Source organism: Mesitornis unicolor, unplaced genomic scaffold, assembly GCF_000695765.1.
Source record: "Mesitornis unicolor isolate BGI_N332 unplaced genomic scaffold, ASM69576v1 Scaffold45340, whole genome shotgun sequence".
In the NCBI taxonomy this organism is placed as follows: domain Eukaryota; kingdom Metazoa; phylum Chordata; class Aves; order Mesitornithiformes; family Mesitornithidae; genus Mesitornis; species Mesitornis unicolor.
Window position 1 is genome coordinate 13,724 of NW_010157096.1, and position 19,052 is coordinate 32,775.

The 19,052-nt window shown below is 38.5% G+C and overlaps 1 protein-coding gene across 1 annotated transcript in view; it reads left to right on the forward strand.

Moving 5' to 3' along the window:
- The window catches only part of RANBP2 (RAN binding protein 2), a gene marked incomplete at its 5' end in the record, with an annotated part of 29,943 nt that extends 11,575 nt beyond the window's left edge, over positions 1-18,368 (forward strand). Inside the window, 10 exons of the mRNA XM_010178719.1 lie at positions 218-4,805; positions 9,483-9,650; positions 11,054-11,146; positions 12,033-12,226; positions 12,740-12,968; positions 13,491-13,589; positions 13,758-13,900; positions 15,554-15,827; positions 15,986-16,320; positions 17,795-18,368. Of these exons, the coding sequence (XP_010177021.1) occupies positions 218-4,805; positions 9,483-9,650; positions 11,054-11,146; positions 12,033-12,226; positions 12,740-12,968; positions 13,491-13,589; positions 13,758-13,900; positions 15,554-15,827; positions 15,986-16,320; positions 17,795-18,100 (6,429 nt within the window). The remainder of the gene's footprint in view (positions 1-217; positions 4,806-9,482; positions 9,651-11,053; positions 11,147-12,032; positions 12,227-12,739; positions 12,969-13,490; positions 13,590-13,757; positions 13,901-15,553; positions 15,828-15,985; positions 16,321-17,794) is intronic.
- Between the last annotated feature and the right edge of the window lie 684 nt (positions 18,369-19,052).

Here is a 19,052-nt window from a genome sequence, read left to right on the forward strand (position 1 = left end):
CAAAGCAACCAAACAACAAACTGCTCATCTTGTGCCCCTTTTTTAAATGCTTGTTTTCAAATGCCCTTCAAGATTTAAACTAATCAGTTTAAACTAAGCAAAAATTGGTTTAGATTAAACTGGTGTACATGTTATGCGGGCTTCAGCATAGTAAGACTTTGTCCTCTATATTATCATAGCAATCAAGAAAAAAAATTGTTTTCTGCTTTTTCTTTAGGCTCCTGTCTATGGCATGAACCGACTTACACCTCAGCAACATATATACGCTTATCAACAACCGATGCATACACCACCTCTGCAAAACACTTCTTGTATGTTTTCTCAAGAAATATATGGTGCACCTCTGCGTTTCGATTCTCCTGCTACTGGACTCATTTCTCCTCGTGGGGGTGATGATTACTACAATTACAGTGTTCCACCGGCAAGCACAAATCCACCATTGCCTGAACCAGGCTATTTCACAAAGCCTTCGGTCCCACCACCAACATTAAAGCCTGTAGAATCAAAAGTGATAGAATTTCAAAAATCTAAATTTGGACAGCCAGGAGCAGCAGAAGTATCAAAACCATCTCTGTCAACACCAGCACAGTCGAGTCAGCCAACAACTTTTAAATTCAACACTAACTTCAAGTCTAATGATGGAGACTTTACCTTTTCTTCTCTTCAAGTTCCAGCACAGCCTCCTAATGCACCTTTTAATAGCAGCGAAAGCCTCTTGGGTCTTCTGACATCTGATAAACCTTTACAGGATGATAGATACGTAGAACAAAAACCAGTTAATGATCACATAAGTAGTCAAAGAAATGTCTTCAGTTTTGGCAATAAACATATTCCAGGCATCTCTTTTAGAGAAGGCATGGGACAAAATGCACACAAAAACCTGGGTTTTGAGAAGAACGATGTGTTTAGTGTCCAAGAACCAAGCAAGCCTGTATTTATGACTTCAAATTCAGATTTGGCCAATAGAAGTCATGAAACAGAGGGAGGAAGCACCCATGGTGGAGATGAGGATGATGATGGTCCTCATTTTGATCCTGTAGTGCCACTCCCTGACAAGATTGAAGTAAAGACAGGTGAGGAAGATGAAGAAGAGTTCTTCTGCAACAGAGCCAAGCTCTTCCGTTTCGATGCAGAATCTAAAGAATGGAAAGAGAGGGGTATTGGAAATGTGAAAATACTGAAACATAAAGTATCTGGCAAGTTTCGTCTCTTAATGAGACGGGACCAAGTGCTGAAAATCTGTGCAAATCACTACATCAATACTGATATGAAATTAATTCCAAATGCTGGATCAGATAAGTCATTCGTATGGCATGCTTTAGATTATGCAGATGAGTCGCCAAAACCAGAACAGCTTGCAATTAGATTTAAAACACCTGAGGAAGCAATGCTTTTCAAAAGTAAGTTTGAGGAGGCACAGAATATTTTAAAAACCTTGGGATCAAATGTTGACAGATCTGGGACTCAGAGTAGTGGGACTTCAAGAGAAACAACTAATCAGGACATCAAGGAGCCTAACAAATCTGTTTCTGGGACCTTGAACTTTAGCTTTCAGTTCCCAAAAGATGGGGTGAGCAGTGAATCTGATAACAAAGGCAGCCTTACAGTTACATCAACCGCATCTGGCCCTACCACTTTCTCATTTGGAAAAGAAGCTCCACAAACCTATTCTTCTAGTGGATTTGGGCAGCATCTCTTGAAGAAGGATCAGTGGGAGTGTAAAGTATGTTTAGTTCCAAATGAAGGAGCTGCAAAGAATTGTGTATCATGTCAAAGTCCAAATCCAGATATAGGGGAAACACATGGCACCCCATTAACTGAATCTGAAAGTTTCAAAGCCAGTGGTAACACTCTGCAGGACAAATTTGGATCTGCTTTTGCTAAAAAGGAAGGTCAATGGGACTGCAGTATCTGTTTAGTAAGGAACGAACCCACTGCCTCTAAGTGTGCTGCCTGCCAGAATCCACAGAAAACAAATACAGTGGTAGCTGGTAAGCAAAAGTCCTTTAAATTTGGCCAAGTAATTGCTCCAAAGGCTATTCAAAAAGACTTGGGAACTGCTTTTTCTAAAAAAGAAGGTCAGTGGCAATGCTCTGTATGCCTAGTCCAAAATGAAGCAAAAGATGTCAACTGTCATTCTTGTCAGAGTCCTAACTCACAAAGTCAACCAAGTGTGCCTGAGGCTGCTGTTCAGGCATCCCCTGCTCCCAGGTTTGGTTCCATTGCTGATGCAAGTAAGCCACAGAAAAATGGGTTTGAAGGGCTTTTTGCTAAAAAGGAAGGGCAGTGGGATTGCAATACTTGTCTTGTGAGGAATGAAGGTTCTTCACAAGTGTGCATAGCCTGCCAAACACCAAATGCATCTAGTAAGCCTGCTGGTGATACTTCTTCAACTCCTGCTTTTGGCATGAAAAGTAAATTATCTGAACCTGCTGGAGGACAGTTGGGAACAGGCTTTAAGTGTGATTTCTTAGAAAAGGGCTTTAAGTTTGGTCATGCTGAGCAAGGCAAGACACCATTTACATTTCAGATTCCTTCTGATACTGAAGCCAAGCCTACAAAGGAGGGATTTAGCTTTTCAATGCCAGTCCCTCCAGGTGGATTTAAATTTGGGATACAGGAGTCTAGTAAAAATACCACTAAGAAAGATGAGGCGTCCAAAGAGTGTGCAACTGGCTTCTTAAAAAGCATGGATGAAAAAGACAAAAAGGAACAGTCTTCAGATAGTGGGCTTCCATTCCAATTTCAAGACACAGCAAACAAGGAGAAAAGTGACTTTGTTTTTGGCCAAAATAGCAGCACTTTTACTTTTGCTGAGCTTGCAAAAAGTACTCCTGGGGAAAGCTTTCAGTTTGGCAAAAAAGACCCTAACTTCAAAGGCTTTTCAGGTGCAGGTGAAAAGCTGTTTTCTTCACAGGTTTCTAAGACGGACCACAAAGCAAACACATCTGCTGACCTTGGTGAGAAGGATGATGATGTGTATAAGACAGAGGAGAGTGATGATATCCATTTTGAACCTATAGTTCAGATGCCTGAAAAAGTAGAACCATTTACAGGAGAGGAAGATGAGAAAGTGTTATACTCCCAGAGAGTAAAGCTGTTCAGGTTTGATCCAGAAACAAGCCAGTGGAAAGAACGTGGGGTGGGCAACCTGAAGATTCTGAAAAATGAAGTTAATGGCAAAGTAAGAATATTAATGCGGCGTGAGCAGGTACTGAAGGTGTGTGCAAATCACTGGATAACAACAACAATGAACTTGAAACAGCTATCTGGCTCCGACAAAGCATGGATGTGGATGGCCAGTGACTTCTCCGATGGTGATGCAAAGTTGGAACATCTGGCAGCAAAATTTAAGACGCCGGAGCAGGCTGAGGAGTTCAAACAGAAGTTTGAAGAGTGTCAAAGGCTGCTACTCGATATACCTCTGCAGACACCCCATAAACTTGTCGATACAGGTAGGACAGCTCAGCTTATCCAGAAAGCTGAAGAAATGAAGTGTGGCTTAAAAGATCTCAAAACATTTCTGACAGATGAAAAAACTAAACTGTCAGAAGAAGAAAATGTAAGCTCTGCTTGTTCTAGCAGTACTTCTGATGTGGTTATAAAGCCACACGCTGAAAGTACCGGGCCTACTCTGGAATGGGATAACTATGATTTGCGTGAAGAAGCATTGGATGACAGTGTAAGTAGTTCTGTATATGCATCACCACTTGCAAGTAGCCCTATAAGGAAAAATCTGTTTAGATTTGGAGAGTCTACCACAGGTTTTAGTTTCAGCTTTAAATCTGCCTTGAGCCCATCCAAATCTCCTGCCAAACAGAACCAGAGTAGAACATCAGTAGGCACAGATGAAGATTCTGATGTTACTCAAGAAGAAGAGAGAGATGGGCAGTACTTTGAACCTGTGGTACCTCTGCCTGACCTCGTGGAAGTGACCAGCGGTGAGGAAAACGAACAAGTTGTTTTCAGTCACAGAGCTAAGCTCTACAGATATGACAAAGATGCTAATCAGTGGAAAGAGAGAGGTATAGGTGATATTAAGATATTGCAGAACTACGACAACAAACAAGTGCGTATAGTAATGAGAAGGGACCAGGTACTAAAACTCTGTGCCAATCATAGAATAACATCGGATATGAATTTGCAGCAAATGAAAGGGTCTGAGAGAGCGTGGGTATGGACTGCGTGTGACTTTGCAGATGGGGAGCGGAAGGTAGAACACCTCGCTGTGCGATTCAAGCTGCAAGATGTTGCAGACTCGTTTAAGCAAATTTTTGACGAAGCAAAGCATGCCCAAGAGAGAGACACGCTGATAACACCTCTTTCTTCCCGTGCCAACACGCCGAAGGAATCTCCATGTGGTAAAAATGCTGTAGCTGTACTAGAAGAAACTACCAGAGAAAGAACTGACCTCAGCCATGCTGATGATACTTCTGATGTAACTATAGAGGCTGCAGAGGTGTCAAGCACTTCTGAAACACCAACAAAAACAGTGGTTTCTCCTCCAAAGTTTGTATTTGGATCTGAATCTGTCAAGAGCATTTTCAGTAATGAAAAGTCAAAGACATTCACCTTTGGAAATACTTCAGCCACTGGTTCTCTTTTTGGCTTCAGCTTTAATCCTCCGAGAAAGAGTGAAGACCATATTCCAGTGTCTCAGAACACAGCACAGAAAGAACTGGAAGCCTCCGAACCACCAAAAAGCTCTGGTGCTCCTCAGAAGCCACTAGACAGCAAGGCAGACAACGTGCCCGCTTCGGCACAAGATGGACCCTCTAACTTCTCATTTAGAATTCTGGAAAAAGGTGAGTGTCAGTTGAACTAGTGATTTATTCAACTGCTCAATAAGCAGTCATCTCTGTGCAATTTGTTACTCTGTTTTTCTCGATTAGTTTGTAGTTTTTTTCCGTTCTAATGCAGGTACCCACATCTTCGCAAGCTCTCAAGAGTTTCAACTAAAGGAGTGAATTTTAGGTCATAATTATTTTCATATAGAAATGAAAGTGTGATGCAGTAAGGAGTTCTGTTGATTAGTGAGAGAGGATTTCGGGTAGGAACTATAACTGCGAAGTGCTGTACCTGAATCTCAGGCTTAAATCCTTAAAGAAGGAGCCGTGGATTCACTTCTTGAGACTTAAATAGGTAGTTGGATTGGTAGTGTACGTACCTGAGCCTTTGCTCTGAGTGGTAAAGTGCAAGAACGGCAAATGTATGTATTCTTAAGCTAAAATTTGAATTATCCCCATGATTGAACAAATGGGTAAACAAATCTAGAGAGAGTAGTTTTAGATCTTAATTATTTGCGTTTGCAATTTCAGATGCAGAGCTTAAATAACAGCAGATGTTGGCCTCTTTTCTTAGCCTGAAAAGAGATCATGTGTTTACATCCTCAGTTATGCAGCTTCTGACACCATCTGACAAAGATGCGCTCGCAGAAGTTGTGGCTGTGACACGACCACTATAATGTGCTGAAGTGTCTTTGTGCAAAGAGTGGGGTTGACTAGCGTTTTAATGGTAGAGTACTTCTCTTTGAAGGCTTCATGTGCTGCTTTCCATTGCTGCCAGACTCATTAATCATGGTAGGTTTTAATTTACATACTAGTCTCAGAATTATGAAGACATACTGTCTGTTTATTAACTAAAGTATAATAAAGTGATGTGATAAGATGATAGCCGCAGTCTATTTACACACGTTGGGTAAGCTTGTGTTGAATTAACATATTTTCTACTGTGAAATATGACTATGGAGTGCTTCCAGAACATAGATAAGTCTGTTTTACCCGTTTGAAATGCCAGTTAAACACTTATATCCAAACAATTTATTTTTTTAGGATTTAATTTTAGCCTTTTTAAATCTAATCCAATGGCCTTTTGGACAAGCACGTCTTCCTTGCAACCTGATAGTAAAGGTATTTACATACTGCACTGAATGTGTGATAAAAACACTTAAGCAGGCATGGACAGTAGCCCAACTGTGCCAAAGCAGTTGACTCAGTGATTCTTATAATTAACATGCATGCTGAAGAAGAGTACTTAAAATTGTGTGTCTGACTGCTGTATTTGTCCTACTGGGGAATGTCTCTAGCCCTCAGTACATTAATAAGAGCTAGCACCATGGATGGCCCTGTTTTAAGCTTTTGGTTTCCGTTTGCCTTATTTTCTGAGGGTATCTGCCTTGCACTTCTCCATCACCATTTTACAGAACATGCACACTGGGTCTCTAAAATTCCTGTTTCCTAAAGAAATTAATTTTTCCTGTTATTTTTAGAGAGTACATCTCTTAGTGCCTAAGCTGTTCCACCTCAGTGACATATGCTTGAAGATCTCAAGACAGGTTATCCAGTAAAACACTTGAGTGTATTTAGCCTCTGTATTGGAAATGTTTTAATTCAGTTTCTCAATTATCAGTATGTTAGCTACTGCACTTTAAAAAAACAAGGAGCACACAGAAATGAGAAAGCCAACTCCTTAGTTACTGCTTATATGTATATACTTCACTTAAAATATGAAATCCACCTTGGCTGGTCAGAAAAGTTTGCTGAGTAACCAATTTGTTTACTTTCAGAACCTGTAACCAGAACTGTTATAGCTTACAGTTTGGTTGTGTGTCATTACGAGATGTTACTATTGGTGCTTCCTGCAGGTATGCTTGCTGTCAGCATACCCAACTCGCGCTGTTCCACAACATTTTCATTTTAAAAGGCAACTTTTTATTCTCGCCTGCAGAAGACAGTCTTCTAATGTTACCGTCTTACACTGTTTAAAAATGTCAAAAATGTTGTTCCAAACACCCTCTTCCTGAAATCGTATTTCTAGTGAAGCTGTTCTTATTTAAATGCTGAACTCCTATTCTGTATATCTTACTTAGAGACAACTATTCTGTTTTTTGGCATCCCTGTCCATGCAGTTTATGAACTACTCAGTTTTATTTTTATCATTCAATGACTATAATGTGAAGTGATTGAACATTCTGTGCTAATGCATACATGCAAGAACTTTTGCTACCTAAAATTGATCTTTTATTTTGGGGATGTGTGAGTGCAGGTGTGTGTTTCTGTACTTAAACAAACAAAATAAGCCTTTCTGGTACTTTAGACTGATATTCACTTCAACTTTTCTGATAACTAGGACGTGATTATATACTTAGTGATTTATTTACAGTTGATAATTGTCTTCATTGTAGCTTTTTGGTGGCTTTGTTTTGAGCTCTGACTTAATAGCAAGTGACTTAGAGAAATTCTTTCTAAATTAGGTTTTCAAGCCTCCCCAATGCAAATATAACCCTAGTCTTTCTCATGGGGAATGCCTTTCAGGGAGCAGCTTCTGAGTTATGCTAGGGCAACATTCTAAAGAAATTTAACCTCATAGTAGTTTTGCAGTTCCATGCAAAAGTACTTAAGTTTTTCTCAGGTCAGGCATGAGGTTTTTTTCTATAAGTGCTTTACAGGTTTTAATCAAAGCTATAGTTTTTACTGTACCAGTTACACACATTGAAGTTTAAACTCTGTTGCTTTTATCTTCTATCCAGAAGATATGTGCTGATATATGCATGAAAACAAAATACCAGTATTGTGACTAGCTATAGATATTTGGCCTTACCTGGTCTTAATGTCAGTTGAAACAAAAGCAAAATATAATACAGCCGTGAAAAGAGCTGTTGTGCATGGTATTGTTCTTTATTTTATTCCTTCCATATACTAACGATGTTTTGTGTGGATTTTTCTCCTCTGAGTAGAAAATTCTATTATCACAAAACCAACAATCTTTTAAGAATATGTTGTATGTATGCATGGCTCTGTTTTCATGGCTGCCTGTGAAGATACATTTAAGCTATTTGCAACATTTTTGAATAAGAAAAGTTAGCTTTCTTGTGGGGAGGGTGAGTAGAAACTAAAAGATTCTGTGTTACAGTCTGCTGTATAAATGTCTGAAATTATGAACTTCTAATCAACTGGGGCAAAGGTTGGGTAACACTTTGAAAAAACGACATTTGAACTAGTGCTTTTGATTTTGCTTTTACTCGACTGTTCTTTATATTGCTCTTATCTACTGGAATATACTAGTGGAAAAACTACTTTTAAAAGCTGATTTATTTTAGTGTGTAAGTTGTGTCAGAGGATCAAGGAGCGTGTTTCTAAACATTACACTTCTGTTCCTGTGTCCTCTCGTAATGATGACTGTGCCATTACACTGACAGGAAAAGCTGCTGTTCCTCAGGAACTGAGTGGTAGTCTGATTCCTAGCCAAAGATTTAGGTTCCCACCGACTACATTGTGCCAGAAACTTAGCAAATATTTTCTAATGAAAAGAATAGTGAGCTTTCGAAAGCACTTGGGTAATGCTGACTGCTGACTACTTTAACAAAAACCTGGAGAGTGTTAGCAAGTAGGTTGACCTACTAAAGCAATGAAATTGTTCTTAGAAGTAGCTGACGTGTGGATATTGATGTGCCTATGGGGTATTTTTTATAAATAGCTAACAAATTTTTTTTCCTACACCTTTACCCCCAATCTCTCCCTCTCAAACCAACTCTAAAACCCAACCCAAACAAACAGAATCCCAACCAAACAATGCATGGTGCTTAAACTGATATATCCTTCTTCTTTGCTTTCATTCACTCGTAATAAATTCCAGTCTTTATTTCCAGAGCTCTCTGTTTGTTCTTATAGCCGTATGTTCTTCTGCAATTTGCTCTGGGTAGTGCTTTCATCTTTAACCTTTGATTATGTACTGTTTGTTTTCAATACAAGTGGAATGAACAACTAAATGTTGAAGGAGAGAGGAGGAAAAAGCTGTATCATAAAATTGATAGTGGTATTTGTACTTGCTGGAAAAGCTAGTTAAATAGGCTGAAAGCATTAATTTTTTTGTTGTTCAGCAAGGTGGAACTAAAAATTACTTTTGTAACTAAGTTTCAGCAATAGCTATTATGTTGAATTGAGATTAGCTAACAAAAAACTCAGATTTCCCACAGGTAATCTGAAATAAGTTATATTCAGTTGCTGTTGAATATTTTCTAGAACTTAAGGCACTTGTAAGCAATGCAGTAGGACATGTTGCTGTAGACAACTTCACTTTTTCTTTATACAGGCCTGCAAGTTTGCCTCTCTACCTCTAGATAACGCCTGTATCCCTCTTCTCCACAGTCATATTTTGTTTGACATGATGACTTACTTAATCTTTGTAATAATACAAAGATGCAGCCTCTTTTCTGATACTTGAATTCCAAAGGCTTTAGAACAGGATGTAGTTGGGCATGCAGGTTTGAAGTTTGTAAATTTTAACAGAATGCTTTGTCCTAGCATCCTGTAACTTTGATTTTTTTTGTTCCCTGTGAATCAACAGAAACTATGTAGGCTCTAAATGTATTTCTAACTCCGCTAGAATTAATGCAGTTCTGTAATAATGGCCATGTGGGGTTTATGTTACTCCCTGTTCTGAAATTACTCCATTTTAATGGTTTGTTCAATTTCTATAAATAGCTGAGAAGACAACAGTGTCAGAAGACGATCCTCCATCTGATGATGTGATAATAGTTTACGAATTAACACCCACCCCTGAACAGAGAGCTCTCGCTGGCTTTCTCAAGCTACCTTCAACATTCTTCTGTTACAAGAATAAGCCTGGATATGTGAGTGACGAGGATGATGGTAAGGAGTGCCAAAGTTAATCTGTGTTGCCGTTTTGTGAGGAAAGGGCGTAATACACACCACTGGTGCGGCCTGACCTCCAGCACTGTGTACAGTTTTGGGCGCCTCAGTGTAAGAGTTATTATTAGAGTACTTCCAGGGAAGCGTGACCAAGACAGTGAAAGGCCTCGAGGTCACAGCTTACCAGGAGTGTCTGAGGTGACTTGGTCTGTTCAGCTTGGAGCAGAGAAAGCTGAGGGATGACCTCAACTGCAGTCTACAATTTCCTCAAGGGGGGCAGCAGAGGAGGAGGTGCTGATCTCTTCTCTCTGGTGACCAGTGATATGTGAGGAAATGAAAACTTTTGGGGGAAGTTCAGATTGGATATTAAGAGAAGGTTCTTCATCAAGAAGGTGATCTGTCCCTGGAACAGGCTCCCCAGGGCAGTGGCCATGGCACCAAGCCTCTTGGAGTTCAAGAAGTGTCTGGATAATGCTCTTAGTCATAGGGTTTAGTTTTAGGTAGTCCTGCGAGGGAGCAGGATCTCCTCCAGTTTGAGATATTCTGTGATTTTGTGAATCTGATACTGTCAGAACCATTAGATGCTCAGATATTTTTGTTTGGACTGATGGGAAATAACCCTGTCATCTTTCTTATGGCCAATTATCCACACTCAGGTCTTCAAGACAGGAGAATACAATGGAGGCCCAGGAATGACTGAAGGGTGTTTGTATTAGAGCCTTATAGGTGTTGACATTCATATTACCAATGCAGCTGGTTAGGTAAGATTTAATGATTGGATATTTGAGCCTAGTCTCATTTGAGCAAGAGGCTTATTCCTGTTAACTATTTTTAGAGACAAGGCAGTCTTTATCAAAAAAGAACGTGCTTATGTTCCCAAAATGGTACACTAATGGCTTATTTTTCTTCTAAAGCAAATTCCTAACACTAAAACTAGAAATAGTTTATATAGAATCTTACTGCATGCAACTAAATTACTTTTAATTTATTCAACAGCAGATACGTTAAATGGAAGTTCTGAAGCATTGCATTCAACAGAAAATGGGATAAGACAGGCCCCTTCTGACAAATATCTGAGCTTGCTAGGTTTTATATAAAAGATCTTCAGTCTTCCTTTCCAATTCTGTGTAGTGGTGCTAGTAATAAAATCACTCAATGAGAAATGTGTTTTCTGAAAACAAAACCTGTGCCACACGCCTGTAACAGTCTAGGCTGAGAAAAGTGTCAATAGCACACTGAAGCACATGTATGCAGAATAGGTGAAAGTACTTGCTGACCTGTGGAACACTTTAAACATAAGCAAAAATTACACGTGCTTGCTAGGCTTGTGGATCGGATGGGCTTAGCAGACTCTCTGTACTTAGAGGTTGCCTGAGAACTTAAGCTTGTTTCCTGTATTTAAGATGAAGACTATGAAACAGCTGTTAAGAAACTTAATGGAAGACTCTATCCCAGCGATTCAGAAGAGAAAAAGGAATTGCAAGATCCTGTAAAAGGTATTTCTTAAAACACAATACGTAAAATTTCTTATATACTGAAACATAAGTTCTAAATATAAAGGACACTTGGGCACTGAAATTAATTTTATGTTTCCTGAAATAGTTTTCAGAAGCACTGATGCTGGGATTAGAAAAGCTGCATCTCAAAATATAGCTTTAAGTTCAGCATGTTGAACCATTAGTTAGCAGTGAAGTAGTACGTGAATGAGTAATGTACATTTCAGGCAGCCTTCTAAACAAGCATGTCAAAGTATCTTCCTACCTTCAGCTGCTTCTTCTGAATATGAAGAATTCAGCTTGGCATGATTACTGTACAAGACTAAAGTTGTCTACATCTGTGAATACTTGCTGCTTCTGCAGATAGTCAGTTTAAATTAAGCTTATGAGTTAATATTGTTCAATTTAAAAAAGGTATTTGATCTTTATACTAAAAAATGTAGATGTAGAAGATTGAATTTGCTGCTTATGCTTGTGTTTACTTGGCTCTTCCTCAGACTTCAGTGTTGCATAGCTGAATATCTGGGCAGAAGTGAAGTTTGGGGTGTTTGTTAGGACATGTGCTAGAAAGAGGTGTATATTGAAATATAAGCAGATGTTGAAGGAAGCTAGTAGCAGTGGCAGCTGCGAGATGGGGCTCCTTATTATTGTTAGTGCTGCACGGAAATTCCCTGATAGCAATAGAAAACCAAGTATGGTGAAGTTCCAATTCTAGTCACCCCAAGTAAAGTTAAGTTTAACAGTTTAAACAGTAATGCTATTTGAAAAACACTGAAGTTTTACTTCAAGTTGCTCTGGCTATCATGAGGTTATTTTGTAATGTAGGTGCCAAAAATTACTTTAGCCTTCCCAGCTATTTTCCACTAATATTTATTCTTTGCAGTAGGCATCACAGGAGAAAGTGAATTAGACAGTGAAAGAGAACATGCTACTGCTTGTGAAAAGAAGCCAACTCCTGAGGAGCAAGCTAAAACAGAAACTCTGCAGGTTCCTTCTACGTCTGTCTGTGGTGTCAGCAGTGATACTGAGAATGGCAATCCAGAAGACATTCAGACAGAAGTCACAATCCAAGAAACGAAAGTAAGAACTAAATCTTTACTAAACTTTTTGTCATTAAACTTGTATAATTACTTCATATATATGTGAGACTTTACATAGTTTTCACCTTGTGAGAACTAAAACATCCAGTGGTGAGAAACTGACTCTTTTGTGGCTATGCCTCAATTCTTTGCTACAGAAACTTAGATCTTATGTTCCTTGGGAAGAGAAAGGAGTACAGAAGCTCAAAGTTCTCCAAGTATAAACCGCTTTGGCTAGTAAAATCACCCCTAATGTATATATAAGTACTAATTGATTTCAGAAAGTAATAGTATTTTTTTGAAAGTGTACTATGTCAAAAATAGTTCAGTCTCTTGTCAAGTTAATGTCCTATGTGTGCTAAGAGTAATGAAAAACTTGAAAGCTTACAACAGCTTTTCTTGGTGTTCTTATTATTTTTCTAAAATGACTGTTCTTAGTCTCCTGAGGAGGTGGTTTGAATACTAGGCTCTTCTAGCTTATTTCCTTATTACTTTATTTTTCTATTAATCTCAGGAGAATGAGGTTACAAGCTCAACTGACTTAGTCTGTACCAGTAAGGAAGAAGTACCTACTCCATCAACCAGTGAAGTGACAGTATTTGTCCAGTCAGCTACCAACAATGAAGAACCAGATTCCACCACAGGAAGTGTGCATGTATCACAGACTTTATCGGGAGCTGATGACAAACCTGTAGACTTGTCAGCTAAAAAAAGTGATTCAGACTGTTCAGAGTCAGTACAAGGTAATGTCAGGGGCATGTTCTGGGTGTTTTTGTAGGCACTTAAACTAATCTACAGAAAAGCGTACTTACCTAATGTAGCTGCTGCCTTGCAGAGTAGTACCAATACTGGATTAGAAGCATGAGTACCAATCTAGTAAAAATATGACTGAGGATTAAAATAATTATATACATCAAATTCTGGTGTATTCAGATGGCACTACTACAAAGCAGTGGTAGTACCTGTTGTATAATTTGTATGTAACGTACTTTCATTAGTTTACTGTTAAATACTACACGAATACTTATTACACCTCTGTGGATCTGCACAGAAGTAGCATGCTGAAACTATCTCGCATAGTCCTGAGCCCTTTTTCTAAACCATAATGAATTACTGTTATAAGTGACATGCAAACTTTGAATTTATTGGAAGGGAAAAATACCATGGAGATTTCTCCAATTTATTTTTGTGAATACGTAACATTAAACACATTTTCTTTAAGAAAGGCAGAGAAAAATATTTTACTTTCCCCTCTTATTTGACAGAAAACAAAATCATCTCATTTGGTTTTGGCAATACTGCAGGCTTGTCATTTGCAGATCTGGCTTCCAAAAGCTCTGTGGACTTCGCTTTTGGCTCAAAAGGTGAGTTAAACTATTGCGAGGCAGACACTCAGTTGGACTTCTGCTTCATACAATGTACCTTTAGTGCACCAAATTTCTACTGATCAATTAACAACAGGTTTTTACAAGTTTTTGTCTGGAAGAAAAAAAAACTGCACAAAGTTTAAAATGTACATCTCTTAATTGTAGATAAGAACTTCAAATGGGCAAATACAGGAGCAGCTGTGTTTGGAGAGACTGCCCATAAAGCAGATGAAGATGAAGGTGGTAGTGATGATGAGGTGGTACATAGCGATGATATCCACTTTGAGCCAATTGTGTCCTTACCAGAGGTAAGGGTTCTTCTGGGATGTAAAACAACATTAAGATAAGCATGTCTGCTAACACAGCAAGTCTTCAAAAAGTACTTCGCTTAACTAACTCTGCTTTGCGTTGTGTGCTTTGTTCTGTATTTTTGTACTGCTAATGTAGAAACAGCTGCTGGTTTAAATCCTAGTACAGCTTAGCACTGTCTGCAAGTGTTAGGTGCATCAGTTAAAATCTTCAAAGTTTATTTTACAAACACCTTGACTGAGTGCTGATCAGTATGCAGATTTGTACACAAAACTTGTAAAAGCTAAAACGGATTCATTATAGAACAGTTGAAAACCAAGAGGGGAACTGAAAAACTGTTAGTGCTAATGCAACTCGGCTGTAGCTTTGTATCAATGACTGGTAGTTTCAGTTTGGTAAAAGGCATGCCGACTTAAAATTTTTACTTTAAGCTAGGCAAGAGATCTCTAGAATCACTAAGCGATAAAGATGTAGTACAATTAACCTTACCTGAAGGCTAAAAGATAAATTGTTTTTCAAGAAGTAGGAGAACCTTCAGTTTTGAAGGTAGCCTGACAACTTCTGGAGTGAGGCTTCACACAGTTGTTCGTGTCTCGATTTGGTATTTAGCCTTAGTGTGCCTAATAATGATTTCAGACTTTTCTGATGTTACAGTCATATGGTCTGGCTTTCCTATAAATAATATAATTTAATTATAGATTAGTACAATTATTAAGCAAGATAAATAGAGCACAAATAAACAGCGTGCAGCGTCCTTTAATCTGAACAGCAAATTTGATGTAGTTCATAACATGCCTTCAACCACCTTCTTCAAAACTTGTATGCCTTTGCTCATCTGTGTCATATTATGATTTCTGTGGTTTTCTTTCTTCCCTTACTTGCTGCTTCTCTCCTCTAGTCTCATTTCTCCCTCCACAAGTAGTTGTCATGTATTTCTCCAGTTCTTTCAAGTACTTTTTCTGTTCTCTCAAGTGTTCCTTATCTTCAGAAGATGTGTTAATTAAAGGAGGTTGGAGGCCAGTACTATGCATAAAGCAAGGAGGAGATATGGCTGTCAGACCTCAGTGTGTTATACTTGGTTGGTGTTTATTCTGTTCGAATTGAAATATCAGTTTCCTTAACGGTGTTCAAAAGGTAATGCTTGGAATGGTAATAGTACCATATCTTCACTTCTTGTGTGTGCATCACTCAGCAAAACTGAAACTTTCCTGGGAAACTTGCCAGAACACTTGATAGTGTTGATTTTTTGGTGGGTTTCTTGTTTGCTTTTTTTTTTTAGGGGGAAAAAAAAACCAAGCCAAATACCACCACAAAAAAAGACATCAAAAAAACCAAACCAAACCATCCCCAAAGCAAAACCAATGAACAGCCACCAAAAACCATATGCAGCATGATGAAGTAGCATTGCAGTGCTATAATTAATCTCAAACAGTGGAATTTGTTGGCCTCTTAAGTTCTGAAAAGGCTAGACATTTACTCATCTCTTGGTGTGTGATGAATATGGTGTTGGAGAAAGGAACACATTGAATAATTTTCTGTTGTAATGTATCAGAATTATTGTAAGTTGTACTATTAAGTATTGTTGCTGACAGCAGCTCTCTGGGAAATCACAGGCTATTTTCTGTATCTGAAATCACGGTGCTGTTTTCTAGGTGGAGGTAAAATCTGGAGAAGAAGATGAAGAAATTCTCTTCAAAGAGAGAGCAAAACTTTACAGATGGGACAGAGATGCTAGTCAGTGGAAGGAGCGTGGTGTTGGAGAGATCAAGATCCTCTTCCATACACAGAAGAAATACTATAGAGTCCTAATGAGAAGGGACCAAGTTCTTAAAGTCTGTGCAAACCATGTCATCACCAAAGAAATGAACTTGTTGCCCTCTGATACATCAAACAATGCTTTGATTTGGACAGCCACAGATTATGCTGGTGAGGTGTTTTTTTTTTGGGGGGTGGGTTTTTTGTTTTGTTTTTTTTCTAAGTGATTGATTTTGTTTTCTCCCCTGGAGATTATATAATACAAAAGCTATAAGTTTCTGAAGATACTGAATAGAACTAAAGAAACCTGTTCTTTGATTTGTTTTCAGATGGTGAAGTAAAAATAGAACAATTTGCCGTCAGATTTAAGAGCCAAGAAATGGCTAATTCTTTCAAGAGGAGGTTTGAAGAATGCCAGCAAAGCTTGTCAGAACTACAAAAGGGACACTTATCTCTGGCAGCAGGACTGTCAAAGGACACCAACCCCGTTGTGTATTTTGAAGTTTCTGCTGATGATGAACCTTTAGGACACATAACCATGGAGCTGTTCTCAAATATTGTTCCTCGAACTGCTGAAAATTTCAGGGCACTGTGCACAGGAGAGAAAGGATTTGGATTCAAGAACTCCAGCTTTCACAGAATAGTCACAGGCTTTGTGTGCCAGGTAAGCATAATGGGAAGACTCCTCATTGAGAGAGTGAGGTGCATCTCGACTAACAATGGCACTTCAAAAAATCACTTACACAGGATGGCACATTCTTGTTGGCAGCATGAATCCAGTGTGCAAGATACTCTCACCTGCCCTTTCCCTAAAAAGAGATGAGAAATGGTGCAAGCAGCATGTGCTGCACTGAGCCAAATGCTTTTTATCCATGTCTGCCAGCTGCCTGGTGCTTTAGTGTTACCTAGTGCTGCCCTGTTAGTGTGGCATTAAAAACAGAGAGAGAGATCTCCTCTTACAATGGACAAGGAGCCTGTTGCTGGACAGGAACACCAAGGAAAGTAGGGGTTCCCAAAACTACCATTCAGCCTTCTCTCTGCAGAGAGAAACTTCTGTGTGCTCACCTGCTAAGTATACTTACTTTCCAGGCTTCTCTTACATTGTAAAGTACGCTTGGTGTTTCAGGTAAAAACTGATATTCCAAATATTTTAGATGTTCAAGTTTCCATCTAAAAGGAGTCTTCTAGATCTCATTATCATGCAGTGGCCTCTTCCTTAAAATAGTCACATTTTTCACCAAGAGTAGCACGATGCCTGCAGTGTATCTGAACTCCTATGTAGACAGTGTTTGGTTTTAAACCTCTGTGTGCATTCAGTAGCACTAGCAAGTTCTTCATAAATGCTGAAGGCTTAGAAGTTTAAAGATCGTTCAGATAGACCTTTCCTTTCCTAAAATTCTTAGCAATAATTCAACGCGTTTGTGACTTGCAACATCCAGAATGAACCAACTTCCTTACACGCTGCTCTAATGCTTTGGCATTTCACTACATCCCTGAAGGCAAGGCACAACCTTGTACATGCTCAGAAGTAGACAGTAATAAATGAAATAACTGAATATTCTTGTTAGCAGAACAAAAAACTATCCAGTCTCTTTGATTAGGTATCACCTGTGTTTGAAGTATGCCCTTTCTGACCCTTTTGTTAAAACTTTGTGCCTTTCCGATAAGGGAGCAATGTTGCTTATTTAGGGTTTAAGCTTGATTTGAGATATTCCATGTCCTACAAGGAGTAGTCTTTCTTAAAGCAGTTAACTGCACTGTGTGTATCTTGACAAACTGAGCTTTTATCACTTGAAATTAGTATATTCTAAGTTTGCTCTGCTTTGCCTAAACTTTCTCCAGGTATGGGGAAAAGTGCAGGTGAAAGACTGAAAAACAAACCTTGAGATAATTTAAACATATCTCATGTTATCAGCATCGCTCTTAGCATAAATCCAATACAAAGTCTTACCAGCAACTATGAGGGAAAAGAAAAAAAAAAACTTGTCCAAGGAAAATCAGGACAATATGGTACTTGTGTAAACTAAGAATGAGTTCTTCCAAAGCAAAGCCTTTACTGTTGAAAGGGAATATATTTGTGCTGTTGGTTTATGTTTTGGGACTTGTAAGTTAATGCTGTGTGCTTTTTTTTTTTAAAGGGAGGTGATATAACTAACCATGATGGAACAGGTGGACGGTCAATTTATGGAGCAGCATTTGAAGATGAGAATTTTGAAGTGAAACACACTGGACCTGGATTGTTGTCCATGGCAAATAAGGGCAGGGATACAAATAATTCCCAGTTCTTCATAACACTTAAAAAAGCAGAACACTTGGACTTCAAGCATGTAGTATTTGGGTTTGTGAAAGATGGAATGGATGTTGTGAAAAAGATCGAATCCTTTGGTTCTCCTAAAGGGCTAGTAAATGGAAGAATTGTCATTACAGACTGTGGGCAAATCTAGAATTATTTCTTTGGGTATACAGATGTTCTAGCCGTATAAATCAGTATTTAGATGTTTTTGACTAATTATTTCAAGTTCTTGAAATGGACACTTATGTATAAATGTAAAATTACAGCTTATAGTTGGGGTTTTCTATGTGTTCCAATTGATTTTTTGCATGTTAAATAAGTTCAGACACTGGCATATTTCAGGTGTATTTGTGTTATCCTGACATATTTGTATTAAATGTCAAATTTTAAAAATTAAATCTTAGTCTTGTTAAAATAAATGTCTTCACTCTGTGGTTTGTTTAAAAAAGAAAACAAGTGTGTAATTTGACTTCCCACTCTCATAAACACTTATATTGAATATGCATATGGGCAGAAAGCTGAGGCAGTGAGCAGGTAGATACTGGTTTGTGCTGTCTGAAGTTTCTGAATACCACTTCAGTATGAGAAAGCCAGAGAACAACTCTTTATTTTTTTTTTAACTAGTATATTAACTTTTTTTTGTACATGGAATATTTCTAAATAACTTAATGAAAACTATCTAATTGTCATTGGGAAGTTACCTTCAAATGCTGCTGTATAATTTGCTGCTGTTGCTGTAGCTTCATTTTCTGTGAGACTTCTCTGACCTTATTGCAAAGCTGAGTAACTGCAGCTTATGCACAACAGAGTCCTTTTATCTTTTAAAACTTTGTCTCTTGGTAGTGAATATGCATTAATAAATGTGGGGCCTTTTTAAAGAACTTTTACTTTATAGCTCAGTGCTGGTATTATCAAGTTTCCATGGTAACCAATTTTGTATTATAATTTTTAAGTTGGAAATATGTAACTTAAGTTATTGTTAATTTTATTAAAGGATAATAGGTGTTCTTTTGGGCATTAGACTCAAACACCGTAACAGAACTGCTGTGAGGCTGGGGCCTAGGCCCCCTCTACTGACGGCGGAGGCTGGAGCCAAAAGCACT